The sequence below is a fragment of the Chiloscyllium plagiosum genome, unplaced genomic scaffold (assembly GCF_037043375.1).
Source record: "Chiloscyllium plagiosum isolate Xiang-an unplaced genomic scaffold, Cpla_swu_hap1 HiC_scaffold_12, whole genome shotgun sequence".
NCBI classification, from domain to species: domain Eukaryota; kingdom Metazoa; phylum Chordata; class Chondrichthyes; order Orectolobiformes; family Hemiscylliidae; genus Chiloscyllium; species Chiloscyllium plagiosum.
The window spans coordinates 42,757,208-42,778,012 of record NW_028270150.1 but is presented as its reverse complement, the minus strand read 5'-3'; the positions used below and the strand labels follow the sequence as shown (position 1 = coordinate 42,778,012).

The following is a 20,805-nucleotide window of genomic DNA, read 5'->3' as shown; positions in this document are numbered from 1 at the left end:
AATAACTTCCTTTACATAAGCATCACTTGGATTTAGTCAAAAACATTGCAAAAATCCCTCCCGTTAATTGTTTTTCTCTTCCATGTCACAATGAAGTGAACATTATTTCTAAAAATATTTAATTTTGACCATTCCCAATTAAGCTCAGTTTAGGCTTTAACAGGTCAAATTCTTAGTCCTAGTCCTGTTCTCTCAGTCTGGAGAAAGGGGCAGTGTATAAAAACATTTTTTTAAAATAGTTTTTTTTAAAATAGATATTCTTTTCAAGAGATGCAAGTTGACAGGGAAGATCATCTTTTTTTTCTACCCTTACTTGTCCTTGAATGAAGCAGTTTACTAGGTCATTGAAGAGGGCAATTAAGAGTCAACCACACTGCTGGACAACTGGAATTAATTCTCGGCCTGATAGTGCAAAGATTGCAGATGTCCTCTCCTAAAGAACATTAGTGAGCCAGATTACTTTTCTAAAACTGTTGGGGTGTTTTATGGTCAAAATTACCAAAATTAGCTTTTAATTCCATAAATTCAACGAACAGATGAATACCAGTTACCATGGTGCAGTGTGAATGCATGTCCCCGTGGTTTAACCTAGGCCACTGAAGTGTGGTCCAGTAACAATACCATCACCCCATTTACCAATCACTTGTCATTAAACTAGGATCAACAGGAAATAAATGTACTCTTTCAACTGTGATGAAACAGAAAATGTTTTATTCCCTTAGTAATAAACAAAGTAGATATAGGTGAATATATTCCAATCTCAAATAAAACAGGCTGAAATGCAGATTAAAATCAGAATTAATCATTCTACTCTGGAACAAAGTTTCATATTCCAGTAAGGACACGTTTTCATCAGGAGTGGGGTCGGTTAGCCCAGTTGATTGAAGGAATGATTTATGATGCAGAGTGACTATAACAATGTGGGTTTAATTCCCGTATCAGAGGTCAACGTGAAAGTAAGAAGAAAAAAAAAAGACATATGATGCATTCCAGACTAATAATAGCGATCAAAATCAGGGAGAATGTGTCAAATGGGGGTGGGGGGGGGGGGGGGGGGGGGGGGGGGGGGGGGAGAGAAAGAGACACACTAATGCTGGAATAAGGAAGGCTAAGAGACAGTACAAGTATGGCATGCTGCGCTAAAACAAAATATATTAACAGTAAATGACAGTGAAGGATAAAGTACTTTGCTTCTGCATTTACCAAATTAGAAAATGGTGACAATGGCATTGTTGAAAATGAGGATGTTGAGCAGCTGTGTAGTATAGGGATAGATAAAGGAGGTACTAAAAAGGCTGGCAGCACTGCAAGTAGAGAAGTTGCCAGGCCCGGATAGGATGCACTTATATTGCTAAGAGAAGGAAGGGAGCAAATAGCATAGCATGAGACAAAAAGTTTCCAAATCCCTCTCAATACAAGTTTAGTCCCAGGGGAGGAGAAAGTGAGGTCTGCAGATGCTGGAGATCAAAGTTGAAACTTTATTGCTGGAACAGCACAGCAGGTCAGGCAGCATCCAGGGAACAGGAGATTCGACGTTTCGGGCACAGGCCCTTCTTCAGGAATTCCTGAAGAAGGGCCTGTGCCCGAAACGTCGAATCTCCTGTTCCCTGGATGCTGCCTGACCTGCTGTGCTGTTCCAGCAATATAGTCCCAGGGGACTGGAGGATTGCAAATGCAACAGCATTGCTCGTTTCTTAAAGGAAAGATAACCAAGGAACAACAGACTTGCCAGCTTAATATCAGTAGTGGGAAAACTGATGAAGACCATAATACAGGATAAGGTAAATATACAAAAAGAAAGTTAATACTTGACAAGGACAGGTAACATCTGACAAATCTGATTGATTCCTTTGACGAGGTGACACAGGCAGTGGTTGAGGGCAGTGTTGTGGACTTTGTATATTTGGATTTTCAGAAATCATTTGATATGGTGCCACAAGGCAGGTTGGTTAGCAATTTAAATGCTTGGGATTGATAGTTAACTTCTAATGCTGCCAAGGACCTAAAAAAGGTTAGAAATGCAGGGTAAGTATAGATGAGCATTTCTCAAACTGGAGGCAAGTTGAAAGTTGTGTCTGCTCGAAATCAGTGCTTGGACCCTTGTTCACATAAATCAGAAATAGCAATTTGGAGATGGGCATTGATGGCAAAATCTCAATTTGCAGATGAGACTAAGCTAGGGAAGACAGTGAAATGCGAGGCTGATGCGGAGTGCCTTCTGGGGAACATAAACAAGTTGACCAAATGGGCAGATACCCAGCAAATGAATTTAAATGCAGAAAATGAAAAAATATATTTATTTTGGAAAAATAAGCTCAATGGTACAATTTTAAGGCAAGTGTAGCAGAAGAGGGATCTCAGGGCTCACATGCACAGCTCTCTAAAAGGTGGCCAGGCAAGTTGAAACAATTGTTACAAAAGCATATAGGGTCCTTGGGTTTCTAAATAGAGGTAGAATTTAAAAAGCCAGGAAATGATGCTACACCTCTTCAAATCAATGGTCAGATCCATTTGGAGTACTGTATTGCGTTCTGGGCACTTTTTCGAAAAAAAAAGATACTAGAAGCCTGGAGAGAGAACTCAAAAGGAGATTTATTAGAATTCTAACAGGAATTAGGGATTTTGGATACAAGGCAAGACTAAAGAATTTGGGCTTATTTCCTTGGCACTGAGAAGATTAAGAGGGGTCCTTCCTGAGACATAGAACATAGAACATAGAAGAATACAGCGCAGTACAGGCCCTTCGGCCCTCGATGTTGCGCCGATCCAAGCCCACCTAACCTACACTAGCCCACTATCCTCCATATGCCTATCCAATGCCCGCTTAAATGCCCATAATGAGGGAGAGTCCACCACTGCTACTGGCAGGACATTCCATGAACTCACGACTCGCTGAGTAAAGAACCTACCCCTAACATCTGTCCTATACCTACCCCCCCTTAATTTAAAGCTATGCCCCCTTGTAATAGCTGACTCCATACGTGGAAAAAGATTCTCACTGTCGACCCTATCTAAACCCCTAATCATTTTATACACCTCTATCAAGTCACCCCTAAACCTTCTTTTCTCCAATGAAAACAACCCCAAGTGCCTCAGCCTTTCCTCATACGATCTTTCTAACATACCAGGCAACATCCTGGTAAACCGCCTCTGCACCCGTTCCAGTGCCTCCACATCCTTCCTATAGTATGGCGACCAAAACTGCACACAATACTCCAGATGCGGCCGCACCAGAGTCTTATACAACTGCAACATGACCTCAGTACTCCGGAACTCAATTCCTCTACCAATAAAAGCCAGTACGCCATATGCCTTCTTCACCGCACTATTTACCTGGGTGGCAACTTTCAAAGATTTGTGTACATGGACACCAAAATCCCTCTGCTCATCCACACTACCAAGTATCCGACCGTTAGCCCAGTACCCCATCTTTTTATTACTCCTACCAAAGTGAATCACCTCACACTTAGCTACATTGAACTCCATTTGCCACCTTTCTGCCCAGTTCTGCAACTTATCTATATCCCGCTGTAACCTGCCACATCCTTCCTCACGGTCTACAACTCCTCCGACTTTCGTATCATCCGCAAACTTGCTCACCCAACCTTCTAACCCCTCCTCCAGGTCATTTATAAAAATGACAAACAGCAATGGTCCCAAAACAGATCCTTGCGGAACACCGCTAGTGAAGGCACTCCAAGATGAACCTTTGCCATCAGCTACTACCTTCTGTCTTCTTCCAGCCAGCCAACTCCTAATCCAAACCTCCAACTCACCCTCAATGCCATACCTCCGTATTTTTTGCAGTAGTCTACCATGGGGAACCTTATTAAACACCTTACTAAAATCCATATACACCACATTTACCACTTTACCCTCGTCCACCTCCTTAGTCACCTTCTCAAAGAATTCAATAAGGTTTGTGAGGCACGACCTGCCCTTCACAAAACCATGCTGACTATCCTTGATCACATTATTCCTAGGCAGATGTTCATAAATCCTATCCCTTACAATCCTCTCTAAGACTTTGCCCACAACAGAAGTGAGACTCACCGGCCTATAGTTACTAGGGTTATCCCTACTCCCCTTCTTGAACAAGGGAACCACATTTGCTATCCTTCAGTCTTCTGGCACTATTCCTGTAGACAACGAGGACATAAAAATCAAGGCCAATGGCTCTGCAATCTCCTCCCTTGCTTCCCAGAGAATCCTAGGATAAATGCCATCAGGCCCAGGGGACTTATCTATTTTCACCCTTTCCAGAATTTCCAACACCTCTTCTCTACATACTTCAAAGCCATCCATTCTACTTAATTGTGACTCAGTACTCACATTGACAACAATGTCCTGTTCCTGATTGAATACTGACGAAAAGTATTCATTCAGTGTCTCCCCAATCTCTTCAGCCTCCACACGCAACTTCCCACTACTATCCTTGACTGGACCTATTCCTACCCTAGTCATTCTTTTATTCCTAACATACCTATAGAAAGCCTTAGGGTTTTCCCTAATCCTACCAACTAAGGACCTTTCATGTCCCCTCCTTGCTGCTCTTAGCTCTCTCTTCAGGTCCTTCCTGGCTACCTTATAACTCTCAATCGCCCCAATTGAACCTTCACACCTCATCTTTACATAGGCCGCCCTCTTCCATTTAACAAGGGATTCCAATTCCTTATTAAACATAGGCTCCCTCACACGACCCTTTCCTCCCTGCCTGACGGGCACATACTTATCAAGGACACTCAATAGTTGCTCCTTGAACAAGCTCCACATATCAATTACACCCTTGCCTTGAAGCTTACTTTTCCAGGCCACACATCCTAAGTCATGCCTCACAGCATCATAATTTCCCTGCCCCCATCTATAACTCTTGCCCTGTAGTGCACACTTATCCCTCTCCATCACTAGAGTAAAAGTCATCGAATTGTGGTCACTGTCCCCAAAGTGCTCACCTACCTCTAATTCTAACACCTGGCCTGGTTCATTACCCAGAACCAAATCCAGTATGGCCTCACCTCTTGTTGGCCTATCTACATATTGTGTCAGGAAACCCTCCTGCACACATTGGACAAACACTGAACCATCTAATGAACTTGAGCTATAGCTTTCCCAATTAATATCAGGAAAGTTAAAGTCCCCCATAACAACCACCCTATTACTTTCACTCTTCTCTTGAATCATCCTCGCAATCCTTTCTTCAAAATTATGTACAATTTTGACAGGGTGAAGGAGGATATTCTGTTTCCACCAGTTGGTATGTCAGTAACTATGGGTCATAATTTCACACTTGTCAGCAAGACAGCTTGGAGTAAACCGAGAAGAAACTTGCTCTGTTTTTAGGATTTGGAATATGCTGCCTGGAAGAGTGGAGGCAGATACTATAGAAGATGAATTAGAAGGTTTTACAAGAGAGCTGGATACATATTTGAAAGAATGAATTTAGAGGGCTACAGAGATCAGACTGGAGAACAGGTAACAGAATAGATTGACTTGCCTCTTTCTGTATCGTAAAAGTCTATGACAAGATTGCATCTGAAGTACTGTACATGCATTGTACTGGTTACTTTATTTAAGGATGGATGCAACTGCACTGGAGGCAATTTAGGTTTAGAAGACTAATATTTCAAATGGACATAGTATCTTTTGAGGAAAGTGGGCAAACTAGGCTCTTATCTGAGTTTTAGAATAAGAGGTGATTTGATCAAAACAAAATCCTGAAGTGTCTTGAAAGGGTAGGTGTGAAGATCTTTTTCATCTAGGGGAGAATCTGGAAGTGGGGGCACTCAAAATTAAGGGGTTGCTCATTTAAAACAGATTTGGCAAAAACATTTTCTCTCGAGTCATTGGAACTTTCTTCCTGAAAATGTAGTGCAAGCAGAGTCCTTCAAGTATTTATGATGCAGAGATAGGCGGATTCTTGTTGAGAAAGGGTTGTAAAGTTATCAGGAAAGTGGGAATGTGCTTTTGAAGTTACATTCAGGTCAGCCATGATCTCCATGAATGTCGCAGTAGGCTCAATGCTGCCATAGTTGTGGGTATGTTTGCCGAGCTGGGAAGTTGATTTGAAGACATTTCATCCCCCGTCTGGTGACATCTTCATTGCTTTGAAGCCTGATGTGAAGCGCTTCCATATGGTCACTTCTGGAATTTGTTTGGTTCCGTGAACAGAACCAAATTAATTCCAGAACAAACAGTACAGCAGCACTTTACAGAAGGCTCCAAGCAATGAAGATGTCACAGACATGTCTGCAAATCCACTTCCCAGCTTGGCAAACATTTACAATTACAGCAACTGACACCAAAGCTACAAATCTTCACACAAACCTTGATGAGGCTCAATGTATTGAATGGTCTCCTCATGTTCCTCATTTGTATGTAATCTACAACTGGAGAAGCATAACAAGTCAACATTTCTGATTCGGGAAGCAAGACAGTAGGAGAGAGGCAGGATCACTGATTGGAGAAACTGGAGAAAGTAAATTTCTTTTGGAGAATCAGTTCCCTACAGATTCCATCTCTCCCATCACACTGGTCGTTCCCATGACTGAATTTTCCTGGGCAGTTTAGGGATGACTCCTCCCATCCCTTCCAACTTTGTACTTTGAACTCCGATACAAATAATTATTTTCAGTTACTTACTTGATACTTGACAATGGTACCGAAAACCACAAGGGATCATACCTGTGCTCAGGTGACGGAATAGAAGAGAAAGAGAAGGAAACAAAATTACTAGTAAATTAAGTCTTTGTACACAGAGATAGCACGTGTTTGCACTTAGGATTTTGCAAACATTTAAGGAAAAAATGTTAGGGAGCTTCAAGGTGCATTGTTGTATCATGAGGGGAATTTAAAAGGGAAAATTTATCTTCAACTCAATTAGCCTTGAGAGTTTTACAGCCCACTTAAAAGTAGAGATATGCTGGCTTCATTTATAATTTCCAAAGACCACTTTAAAACATTACATAAAAAGATTAATTCTTCAGAATTCAAAAATGTAAACATTAACTGCACAAGAAGTATCTGAATCCATAGCCCAAACAAATTCAAAATAAATTTAAAATCTATAAATGTTATCCACGTTCAATATATACACAAGTCTAGCATCCCAAAAGGCTCTTTACCAAGGCAATAAAATAAAATGGCAATTTAAGCAACTGCAGTAGGAACACATTACATATGATGGAGGTCATAACTATCAAAAATAACCCTGTTTAATAGTCCTATAATCAAATGAAGAACAATCTGCTAGAGAATGGCAAGCAGCCACATGATTTAGTCTTAAACGCACGTTCACTGGTTGTCATGGTTGAGTAATAAATTTAGTCACTGAGATTTTCTCTTAAATCCCCATTAGGCTGCTTTGCCTCTTTTGTACTAAAATTAATACATATTTCTTGCAATATACAATGGCAGGTTCCCTACTTAATGCACAATTTTTAATCAATCACCTAATTGGGCTACTTGGTCCTTTGTCAACTGACCAACGTAAAGCTCATAGCACAAAGTTGTATAATGCACTTTCTATCCTCACACCACAAATAGTATGATATTGATTCTGCAATTGGACATTTGCTGGATTTGCTAATCGTACAAGGGTTTACTAAACAGCTACTAATGCAGCATAGTCACATTGAAATTGAATTTGGATATTGCACAATACATTTTCCACAAAATTATATTTCTCCCCTGCAAGGGAGAGAATAAAAGGTAGTTTTTGTTGCGTTTAATTGCAACATTCAGCATGTGTCACTTTATAGCGATTTCAGGCATATAGAGACTACATGAACATTAGCATTAAGGGAAAATGCTGGATTTGTAGATTGAACTTTTCCCCTCCCTAGAAATGGCATGGCATGTGGCAAGGACTAAAAATAGTTGGGCATGCTGCATCTAAGGGCTTATTGCCTTCTTTGCCATGTCAGCAATTAGGTTTTGAGCAGGAAGCTCCATTGATGTATTTCCCAATCAGCAACTAATCAAGATCTTTAAGTAGTGAATTAAGAAAAAACTTTGATCAAGGAACTCACCTCACAATGCACCCCTTAATGCCAACCCATACACTATAAAACTCCTGTACCATAACCACTGGCTGGGTTGTTCCATCATCCTCTGTTGGCTCTCTTTTCTGGCACCACTGTCTCTCCTGTACTGCTGCTGAGACAAACAGCTAACAGTCTCTCACTGGCCAGCAGCTCTTGGTAGATGGAACTCCCACCCTAAAGGGTTCTGATCCCAGAGGTAGCCTGCTGCTCTTCTCTCTGAAAGACTGGCTCACAGTTCAATAGGCTTACTTCAAAGAGGAGACAATGCAATCTCTTGCTATTTTGCAGTCAGGAGGTGAAACCGCCACCTCCACAGGGGTTCTACTCATTATTTCATTCACCACAGATACCAGTCGTATTTTCTGCATTTTTAATGTTTACAGTAGATGAATTTCCAGAAGAACAGGGAACAATAGCTCCATTCCTCCAAATCCATATATAGCATTTATTTACTTGCAGCAGTTTTGCCTAAACTGGAGTCTAATCTCAAGACTCATTCATTAGGCTCATTCATTATTTTTGTCTCACTGATCTACACATTACCTGAACAAAAGAAAACTGGATCCCACCCATGTTCGGAGACATGTGACAACTGTGAGCAAGATTAAGCCCTTCCTTCCAAGGCTTAATTAAATAGTTTTAATATCTGTGATGCTCACATACACTGAAGGTGACATCCTCCAGCAAACTTGTGTTATTATCATATCTTCAATTTCACAACAAACATTGCTGAAGATTCATTTTCATTTCTCATTTATAAAGTAAAGGTTTATGCACATTATATTGCATAGCATTTCCTTCCATTCTTCCAGCAAAACGGAAATCTACAATAGTACACAGAAGAGGGAGTCTGGGTATAAAAGTAAAATAAAACAGGTCATTTTGTAAGAGTCACAATTTGCTTCATTATCCCCTAAAGGCCCCATTCCACACTCCTTTAGAGAACAAGACTGCAGAACATGGACTACAGCAGTTCAACAAGGCAGCTCACCACTACATTTTCAATGAGAATGAAAATGGAAAGTTACTCACCTGGATCTATGAAGTAATGAAATTCACTGATGATGCCATTCTTCAGTGAATATTTAACACAAGCCATTTCACAAGGAAGGAAGCGTTGTTCAGAGTTTGGGGGGAGATCTGCCAGGCTCAAAAAACTAACAAAATGGAAAACTTCATCACAGACTCCTTTGGAAGAAAGAAAAATGCATAATTTCACCACTGTAGGGCAATTTTACAATTAAAAAATATGAACAATATTGGTCAGGTTGCAGAAACCAGATTCAGCAGTCAGATGAGAGTATTCTGTAGCTTCTGTATAATTTTAGCAATGTAAACTCTACTGATTTGCCAGTATAAATCAGCATCACATTCATATTTTTATTATTGGTCAGAGTGACGTGTCAGGTCCATGTTCTCCTTCAACTTTCCCCTCAGCAAATTCTAGTTTCCCATTCAGGGCCACGTACATTCCTACAGTTGTCAACTTTCTTCCCTAAGCCAGGTATTAAATCCATTTGTTTCTTAACCTTACGACTTATGGACTGACATCTCTAACAAAGGTACTTTGGAGGTTATTTGCTTGGCTCTTTCGTTTAAGTTTCTACAGACAAAGCAGACCTCTCTTGCCCCAATGAGACATTATTTGAAAATAATCTAACTACTGTTTATCCAATTTATTTCTAATTAATGAAATCAATTGTTGAGAAATTAATTCAAGCTTGCGGTGCTGAATCTGGAGTTGTAATAACCACACAAGTAATAGCATTCATTATTCTATAAAATTGACAGGAAGTCCTGGAATTCACAAATGACCAGTTAAATGCACAAACCAAGGAATGGTTATGGGTGAGGGTCCATCACAAGTTGAAGACTTCATAAACTGAATAGGCTAAGTCACTGATGATGTCAGCCATTTATGAACCTTTGTTACTGTAAGGCAACGAAAGATTTAATCTTTGTTGAATCTCAGAGCAGTATACAAAATAAAATTACTGTAGAACATTCCAAGACTTTGAAGATACAAATATTACATCAGTCTTCTACAGGTTTATAAAATGAGGGACACGGATAGGGTGAATAGCCAAGATCTTTTTTTCCTACAGTTGGGGAAGTCCAAAACTAGAGGATGAAGGTTTAAGGTGAGAAGGGTAAATGTTTAAAAAAGGACCCAAGGGGTAACATTTTTCATATTTGTATGGAACAAACTGCCAGAGGAAGTGATGGAAGCAGGTATAAATTACAACATTTAAGGAGGCATCTGGATGGATAAATGACTGGGAAGGGTTTACAGGAATATGGCCAAATGCTGGCAAATAGGACGAGGTTAGGAGTCGGACCAAAATATCTGTTTCTGTGCTGTATGACTATGAATCTTTAGTCTCATTTCCTCAAATGTATTAAAGTTTTATATTTGAAAAAGATCTACAAACATGCAATCCAATATTTCCATTTCATCTTTAAACCATGTGTATGTTCCAATATTTCAATTTCAATACAATGGCTTAAAATGTGAAATTTAAAATCATGTGCAAGAAATTAAGGAACACTGAACAATTAATAAAATGTTTTTAAGCCACTTTAGTAACTCAAAAAGCTGGAGATTGGAATAAGATCACTAAGGAATGGACAGTATTATACTACAGCTAACCATGGAGAAATAAGACAAGAAATTGGATAACGGTGTGACAGATCAATACACTGTCAGATTTTACAACTATTGTTGGACTAATTGTAATTGACTGCATTTTACAACCAATTAGAAGTACAAATGGATGAATTTGAGTCATGAACTGAGCTAACAGCTTATGAACCAATTATTCCTATCTTAGACTTAACCCACAATGTCTTAGTCCTAATAGAAGATGGCAGTGGATGGAGACCAAAGACATCATTCAAGGTATGCTAATGGAAAAATGCAAAATAAGAAGCCTCTCCACCATTACAAGCACAAGTCATCTCTAGTTACCCGAGTGAGTACAGCTTCAGTAACTTCCTGAGCTCTTGCACAACACTATCCAAGACAAAGCAGACTTCACGACTTCCCCACAAGCATATTGCATACACACCTATACTACATGCACTGCTGTGGTTCAACATTGAACAATAAATTTTGATCTTGCCAATGACATTGTGCCTTGCTGGATGCCAAAGAAAACATTGACTTCATTACACTAGCTACAAGGTATACTTCAGCAATCTTTAAAAATTGCCAATGGTAACTTTCAACCAATGACTTATCTATTCTTGTCCTAAGTTGTAAAGGGAAAGGGAGTATCAAGATAGGATAGTGAAGGCAGTATTTGGTATGCTTTCCTTTATTGGTCAGGGTATTGAGTACAGGGGTTAGGAGGTCATGTTGCATCTGTACAGGACATTGGTTAGGCCACTGTTGGAATATTGCTCCTCCCTATCGGAAGGATGTTGTGAAACCTGAAAGGGTTCAGAAAAGATTTACAAGGATGTTGCCAGGATTGGAGGATTTGAGCTACAGGGAGAGGCTGAACAGGCTACGTTTGTTTTCCCTGGAGTGTCAGAGGCCGAGGGGTGGCCTTAGAGGTTTATAAAATCATGAGGGGCACGGATATGGTAAATAAATAATGACTTTCCCCTGGCACTGAGAAATCCAAAACTGGGAGGGCACAGGTTTAGATGAGAGGGGCAAGATATAGAAGATAACCAAAGGGGCAACTTTTCACGCAGAGAGTAGTGCATGTGTGGAATGAGCTGCCAGAGGAAGTGGTGGAGGCTAGTACAATTGCAATATTTAAAAGGCATCTGGAAGGGTATATGAATAGAAAGGGTTTGGAGAGATATGGGCCAGGTGTTGGCAGGTGGGACTGGATTTGGATATCTGGTCGGCATGGACGAGTTGGACCAAAGGGTCTGTTTCCGTGCTGTACATCTCTATGACGCTAATACTTTCAAGTGACCCAAGATATAAAACACCATGAATTAGAAATATAATGCTATTTTTTCAGGCCCCTGGGTCAATATACTACAGTTCTATCCCTACTGGGGCAATACCTTAAATCACACAACTGCAGCTGTTCAAGAGATAATTCACAGTGACAGTCATATTCAAGACTGCCATTGGAGGTTGCTTTTGTCATGGACATCTACAGAAAAAAAAACATTATTGAGCACTTCAAGAGTAAAAACTAACCCCTTTACTGTCAATATAAAAATTAAATTGCACAATGATGATCTACCTTCATCACTGGACCAGGACATAGGTGGATTATTTGTTCCCTTTGCTGTTACAGAGAATATTGGGTTCAGCAACTGTAAGACAAAGTAATAACAAAATATAGTGATAGGTGGGACAAAATACAAAGACAGCTCAAAAACATTGTTATGAAAATTAGATGACAAAACACACTTAATCGAATAAAATAACCCAGGGTTCAATAAAGAGATGCTGAGTATGTTAGATTAAAAATTATAAGTAAGCAAAGAGTTAATTTAGTCAAGGAACTAACTTTTCAGAAAGCTTTTCAAAATGGAGGAAAGGCCCTGTTGTGTTTATAAGAGAAAAGCACAGAAAATCAAGCCAGAGCAGGTGAAAATACTACTACTGAAGGAGCAACAAGTAGGGAAAATACCTACTCCTCAATGAAATGTAGTTTTCCAGGCAGTGATGTAGACTTATGCCCTTCTTTATGGCTTGTACAGCAGAAAGTATCCAGTCTGTTAGGATTTACTGCATCAACTACAGCCCGTCTTTATCCCCTCAAAGCATTATTTTTGATCACTTTCATTCAGATTTGAAAATTTTCTACACTGTTGAGTACTAATGCCACAGTACTTAAAAGCACAGATGGAAAGCTACAATCAATCTGCAGTGTTCTCATTGTGCATTTCTATTCCAGGGAGGTACCAATGTCAATGAAGACAAATAGCTAATTGTACCAGGCATTGCAATCATTTGTAACAATTCTGGAAATGCAGCAAATGGCATTCATCCCACTCAATTCAGAAAAAAGGGCCCCCTTCTTGTATACTTGAATGAAGGTGTATTGCTTGTGAGCAAAAGACTTTGATCAAGTTATTTTTTTCTCATTTGAAGGAAGTTGAAATTTCCAATGCAAGATTAAATCAAAGGTTTCTAATATTAGAAATTCAAGGAAGTGAAACAGGTCACCTTAGAGTGTGTTAAATTAACAATCTAAACTTTAAAAATTAATTTCTATAATCTACAGTTCTACTTTGGTCAAAAATAGAGTATTGATAGTGACTTTCAACACTGCACAATGATAGTAGAAATGGAGGAAATAGTTATTTTTATACTTAACTCCAAGACAAATTTCCACAAAAGGTACACTTCACAAAATTAAAAGCTGCTTATATGTGATGAAAGTGGTAAGAAAAGGCCCAACTGCAAGGAGAGTGTATAATGCATGAGCACTCACTGTCTTCAATCACATATAGAATATGCTGTTGAATTTTATTTTAAAATTAAAAATTAACAGTGAGATTCCAAACAATAGTCAAAAGTTTTTTTTTTAAATTAAGCCTATATAATGGAATAGGTGATTTAAAAAAAAAATCAGTCAACCTGGGACAAGAGCTGCAAGAGGGAAGGATGGAAGAAAGAGTGAAGTGGGAAGGAAAGGGACACCATAAGAGAAAGGGGAAGGAACAGTAACAATTTTCAATAGCTTGCCCAAATGATCGCATTTCTACATGTGAGCACAGGCACTGCATCTACAGGTGGTTTTTTTTTATATAGATATTTTTATTAGAAATTTAACTTTTTTACAAGTTTACAAAAATAAACAAAACTCTCAAGTACAAACATGGATATACAATTAAATCTTAAATATATAATAACCAAAATTTAACAGAAGAAAAATACCAAGAAAAAAAACTCAACTAACTACTAAGCTAACCTACAATTAACCAGAGTCTATATTTAAGTCTCTTACATTATTCAAATAAGAGAAAAAGAAAAAAAAAACAAAAAAAAAAACAACGGATAACATAGAAATTGGGTAGTGAGATACATGCTCGGAATGTGTTAACATCACATGTAACAAAACCCGTATTCATGCGGGATTCCTCTCCTAAGGGGCCCCGGACCAGCCAGGTTCGTAATCTCAATTAAATAAAAGCCTTTGTTAGGATAGCCGAAATATCTGTATTCATATAATTCAAGAAAGGCTGATATATTTTATAAAATAATTCGGTCTTTCGGTGCACCATATTTGTAAGGAAGTCAAGGGGAATACATTCCATAATTAATCTGTGCCAATTTGAAAGTCCAGGGGGGCCCTCAGCCACCCAGTTTACCAAAATATTTTTCCTTGCACAGAAAAAGAGAATAGAAAATAGTCTCTTCCTGTGCATATCCTGGGAGGGAAAGTTCGAAAAGCCCAAAAGGAGAGATACAGGGTCCACTTTAATTTCCATTCCTAAAATTTCTGTCCGGGTACTCGCTACTTTAGTCCAGTATCTACGGATCTTATGACAGGACCATAGGCATTGTACAAGAGTACCCACCTCTATTTTACATTTGGGACACATTGGAGTTGCTCCTGCCTTAAATTTTGCCAATCGATCCGGTGCTATATGGGCCCTATGAAGTATCTTCAGTTGGATAGCCTGAGTTCTGTTACAGATGGTGATTCTTCGGGCGTTTTCCCAAATGTCATTCCACGTTTCTATAGAGATTTCTAGTCCCAATTCCTGATCCCATGTTTTAAGCAGATTGTCCATATCTCCCGATACTTCATTATGTAGTAAATGATAAATAGTACTGACGGAGGATACCCCGTCGTAGTACTCTACATTCTCTATCTGATTTATAAAGACTATCTAATAATGTAGTCTTCTTCGAATTTGGAAGTATCGATAGAGGTCTCCATTAGGTAATCCAAATTTCTGACGCAGCTGCTCAAAAGACATCAGGACCCCATCTTTAAATAGGTCCCCTAGACATGAGATACCCCTGGATCTCCAGAGTTTAAAAGTGGCATCTGTAAACCCCGGTTGGAATCCCCACTCCCACTATTGGCGCATAGGGGGATGTTTTATGTGAGTTGCCCTCATTTTGCCGCATTATATTCCAAGCTTTAATTGTGTTTAGTATTATAGGGTTTTTACAGTGATCCGTAATGATTTTCCTCTTGTCTGAAAATAAAAGGTTAATAAGTGGGCATTGTACTTGAGAAGCCTCGATGTCCAGCCAGATTGATTGTGGATCAGACAAGAACTAATCAGCTATGTAACTTAATAGGGAACTTAACTGATATTTCCTAAAATCTGGGAAGTCCAATCCTCCCCTTGCCTGTGGCAGCTGTAGCTTCTTCAGCTTAATACGGGGCCATCTATGATTCCAAATAAAGGAACCCAACCAACCATATAATTTACGTAGTGCCAGCCTCGGCAGCATCACCGGAAGCATTCTCATTGGGTATAGGAGACAGGGCAGGACATTCATTTTAATTAGTGCTATTCTACCCAGCCAGGAAATTGGAAGGTCTCCCCATTGCTGGAGGTCCTGCCTTATCCTCTCCAGTAAATGCAAAGTTAGCCTTGTATAACTGACCAAATTCTGGGGCAATAAAAATGCCTAAATATAAGAAACCCTCCAGGGACCAACGAAAGGGAAAATGGGATCCGTCCACTAAGTGGGGTATCATAGCAAGGCCACCCATTGGTATAGCCTCCGATTTTGAGAAATTAATTTTATAGCCTGAGAATGCGCTAAATGTATTAATAACTTGGATTAAGCGAGGTACAGACATCAGAGGATTACTGAGGAATAGAAGAACATCTGCATAAAGGGTAATTTTATGTTTACCTGTATCAATCCTCGGGGCCGTTATATTAGGATCAGCCCGTATAGCTTCTGCTAGTGGTTCAATTATTAGCGTAAACAACAATGGCGAGAGAAGACATCCCTGACTGCAGCCCCGGCTCACACTAAAGCTATCCGAACCTAATCCATTGGTAACCACAACTGCTTTGGGATCACTATACAATGTTGAGATCCATTTGCTAAACACCTTTCCAAAGCCAAACCTTTCCAATGTGTAAAACAAATATGACCATTCAACCCTATCGAATGCCTTTTCCGCGTCTAATGAGACTACTACTCCTGGTATCTTTCCCTGATGGCAGGCTTGAATCATATTCAAAACCCTTCTAATATTATTGGATGATCTACGGCCCTTAATAAACCCCGTCTGATCCTCTTTTATGATATGTGGCAGTACCCTTTCTAGTCTCAAATCTAACGTTTTAGAAAGGATTTTAAAATCTACATTTAGCAAGGATATTGGTCTGTACGACGCACAATCTTCTGGATCCTTTCCTTTTTTAAGGATAAGAGAGATATTTGCCCCTTTCAGCAAAGGCAGGAGACAGCCCTGACTATATGCGTAGTTACACATGTCCATAAGTGGACCAGCCAATATTTCTGTAAATTCTTTATAGAATTCAGCTTGAAAACCATCTGGGCCAGTTGCCTTACCGCTCTGAAGTTGCCTGATGGCATCATGTATTTCTTGGACTGTTAGGGGAGCATTTAAGACCGATACCTGTTCCGGAGTTAGGCCTGGAAAGGTCAAATTTTTAAAAAATGATTGCATCCTCCTAGTCCTGTCTTCACAATCTTGCGATTTATATAAATCAGAATAAAATTTTCTAAAGATTGCATTAATCCTTTTATGATCATGAGTCAAACTATCCATACTTTCCTTGATAGACATGAAAGTTTGAGGGGCCTTTTTTTTCTTTGCAAGAAATGCTATCTACCCGGTTTGTCGCCAAATTCATATAACCTTTGTTTTGCAAATAATATTTCCCTCTTAGCCGTTTGGGTAAGCGTGTTTAGAGCTGTCCTAAGGGCCGTAATCCTTTGCAATTTGATGATAGAAGATCTATCAGCGTATGTTGTTTCAGCTGCTTTTAAGCGAGCTTCGAGCAGACGCTGTTGTTCTCCCTTTAATTTTTTCTGGGTCGCTGAGTAGGAGATGATCAAACCTCGTGTGTAAGCTTTGATGGTCTCCCACATCATTGATGGCTTGTTAGCCGTACCTAAATTAATTTCTAAAAAAGTTTTAAATTCTTGAGAGAAGTACTTTACAAATTTACTATCTTTCATTAGGAAGGGGTCCATACGCCAATACCGAGAGGATGTCCCGTTGTTCCTCGCCTTGATTTCCATATATACAGCAGCGTGGTCGGAAATTGCTATACTACCTATTTTACAGGATGATATGGAATTTAAAACAGAAAATCGAGGGGGCGAAAAACATATCAATTCTGGTATGACATTTATGTGGATTGGAGTAAAAAGAAAAATCTCTGCCCTGTGGATGAAGACATCTCCATACATCTACTAATCCTAATTCTTTGTTCAAATCCACCAATTGTCTAGATCTGGGAGATACTCCTGCAGTACTCTTGGGAATCCTATCTATTTCCGGATCCATAATACAATTAAAGTCTCCTCCTATAATTGTATGACGGGCACCAAGAGCCATCAATTTTGAGAAGGCTTTGTTATAAATTTAAAGGGGTGTGCCGGGGGGCAGTACAAATTTAAAATCCCATATTCCTCTCCATTTATAAGGGCTTTAATCAGAATATATCGTCTAGATTCGTCTTTTATCTGATTTAGGATTTTGAAAGGGAAATTCTTCTGAATAAGAATAACAACTCCCCTACTTTTTGAGCTAAAAGAAGGAAAAAAAAAGGCCTGATCAAATCCACCCTGTCGTAATTTCAAGTGTTCTTTATCCAACAGGTGTGTCTCCTGTAGGAGAGCTATATCAACCCTTTCTTTCTTGAGATTTGATAATATTTTCTTCCTTTTGACTGGCGAATTACTCCCCTTGACATTCCAGGTGCACCACTTAACCGACTGAACAACCATAATCGTCCGGGCAAATCTGAGACCCTTCGGGAGGGGAAACCCTATCCAGAACCTCCCAAGCATAGAGCATATAAAATTCACAAAACTAAAGGCTCTCTAATACACTCACAACAGTATAATAGAAAACTATTTCTAAACAATAAAAAAAATAAAACGTATTTAAATGGAGATTTTCCCCCTTGTTTCCAGGGGGTGTCACTTTCCAAAGGTCTAGCATATCCTCTCCCAACCAATGCCCCACCCTTGACCCAGGCGCTCCTCAATAGGATGAGGAGAATTCAGATATAATACAAAGCTAGAGAGTTAACAGTGAGTACCCTACCCCCACCCACACCAACACCTGGCTATATTTGGTAATGTTAATACCATGTGTAAACATATTAACTATAAAATTACAACCTCAACAAATAATAATTAAATATAATAATACAAAATAACAAGGGAAAACAACCCCGCTCCTAGAGACAGAGGTAAAATATAATAAGGTAACCACCTCCCCCCAACAACATTAACTATACCCCCCGGCCCATATATTCGTTAAATAAAGAACAAATAAATAAATCCCTCTCCCCACCCCCCAAGATAATATTAAACAGTAAGGTAAGAAAAAAGAAAAAAGGGGGGGATATAAACCGGAGTGAAGGGGGGGGGGGGGGAGGCAAACCAACATCTCTTACAATTTATCTAAGAGAGTCCAAAAATTCCTTAGCCTTTCCTGGCAATCCGAAGTTATACACGGATCCTTCATGGTTAAAGCATAGCGTCGCTGGGTAGCGTAAGGGGTACTGAATATTTAAGTCCCTTAAACACTTCTTCGCCTCATCGAATGCCTTCCTCTTTTGGACCAGAGCTAGGGAAAAGTCCTGAAATAACATGATCTTGGATCCTTTATAGATCATGGCTTGGGGATCTTTTGCAAGATTTCTAGAGGCTTCTAAGAGTATCTGCCTCTCCTTATAGCTCTGCAGCTGGAACAGGACTGGGCGGGGGCGCTGGTTCAAACCGGGCCTGCGTACTGCAACCTGGTAGGCCCATTCCACCTTTACCTGGCCTGATCCAGCCTCCAGATTTAAAAGCTGTGGCAGCCACTGCTCGAGGAACGCTGTAAGCTGGCCTTCCTCTTCCCGTTCGGGAAGGCCCAGCAAATGAATTTTTTTTGATGACCTTGATTATTGAGGTCATCAATATGATTCTCTAAGGTCTGGACTTGCTGTTCGAGAGTCCGGACCTGATGCACGGCCGATTGCACTGTAGTTTCGGAGGTCGCGGCCTTTAGCTCCGCCCTTCCGACTTGGCGCTCGATTTCTTTACTGTCTCGGTCGTGCTTTTGCAGCGCGGCCGAGAGTGAGTCCCATCGGCTTCGGGATTCTTCAATAAAAGCGTAGATCTTCACATCCAGTTTAGAGATGATTTCCACGAGGCTCGCCAGCGTAGGTAAGTGCCCCAGGGCAGCTGCGGACGCCTCTGCTGCAGCTGGAGAGGGTGGAGGAGGGGTTCCTGCTTGCTGAGAGCTGCGGGCTCCCTTCCCTTTAGTCATTGTTACTAAAGATTAGATTGTTTAAATTTAATACTAAGCAACTAATTAAATTAAACAGCAATTTTAAATGATTTGATGAGTGTGGTGGGGGTGGGTGGCCCACTTTGTCCAAGTCTTGGGAGGAGCACTATAGACTCAGACTTGCTGGGTCGCCGCCATCTTGGATCCCCCCTACAGGTGATTCTTAAAAAGGTGCCAAAATCCAAACAATCCTGTTAGCACTCAATTTCCAGACAGGTGAGGATGACTTAGCTCAGTGGGTTGGTAGCCGGTTTGTGATGCAGAGTGGGTGGTACTCAGAAGTTGTGGGCAGCATGGTGGTTCAGTGGTTATAGGTGGTACAGTGGCTAGCACTGCCATTCCACAGCGCCAGGGATCCAGGGTCAAATCTACCCGTGGGCAATTGTGCAAACTCCACACAGACAGACATTCTCCCTGTTTCTGCCTGGGTTTCCCCCAGGTGCTTATGACTCTGAGTCATTCCAACAGTGTTGGTTCAATCCCTGCACCAGCTGAGGTTACCATGAAGTACTCTTCCTTTTCAATCTTCCCCCTTGTCTGAGGCATGGAGACCCTCAGGTTAAATCACCAATCATCTCTCTCTAAAGCAGCCTTATGGTCCAGTACGGCGACTGTACTTTGCACTAGTGAGTGCACTCATGAAGACAATGAACTAGCTTGGAAGAGAGAAGATGAACATCTCTCATGCTGCTGAAGTTTTCTTCATGCCTTTATTCCCTCCATGTGTGGAAGGCCAGAAGACTAAACTTTTTTTAAAAAAAAGCTTTTACCAAGCAATCCTTCAATCAGAAGTTACCAAATCCATTATTAAAACTTGGATCTGGATGTAGGTTTGCACGCTGAGCTGCAACTTCAGTGAGCCTCCAGATGAAGCACTGCTGATGATTCCTCCTTTCTATGTTTGGGTTTCTTTGGGTTGGTGATGTCATTTCCTGTTCTTTTTCTCAGGGGGTGGTAAATGGGGTCTAACTCAAATGTATGTTGAATAAGTTCTGGTAGGAATGTCATGCTTCTAGGAATTCTCGTGTGTGTCTGTTTGACTTGTCCTAGGATGGATGTGTTGGCTCAGTCGAAGTGGTGACCTTCCTTGCCTTACCTAAAGATACTAGCGAGAGAGGGTAATGTCGTTTTATGGCTAGTTGATGTTCACGTATTCTGGTGGCTACATGCAAACAAGCAAAACTAATGTCATTTACAAAATACCGTGCAAGAACTATAACAAACACTACATTGGACAAACAGGCAGAAAACTAGCCACCAGAATACATGAACATCAACTAGCCACAAAACAACATGACCCTCTCTCACTAGTATTCTTATAT

The 20,805-nt window shown here is 40.2% G+C and overlaps 1 protein-coding gene across 2 annotated transcripts in view; it reads right to left on the bottom strand.

Annotated features, from left to right (window-relative positions):
- The window catches only part of LOC122555243 (protein maelstrom homolog), a 61,820-nt gene that overhangs the window by 31,453 nt on the left and 9,562 nt on the right, over positions 1 to 20,805 (bottom strand). For both annotated transcript variants that reach the window (XM_043701028.2, XM_087992395.1), the window contains exons 3-5: positions 12,254 to 12,326; positions 9,075 to 9,230; positions 6,640 to 6,681 (exon numbers count right to left, since the gene is read on the bottom strand). In XM_043701028.2, coding sequence (XP_043556963.2) covers positions 6,640 to 6,681; positions 9,075 to 9,230; positions 12,254 to 12,326 — 271 coding nt within the window. The remainder of the gene's footprint in view (positions 1 to 6,639; positions 6,682 to 9,074; positions 9,231 to 12,253; positions 12,327 to 20,805) is intronic.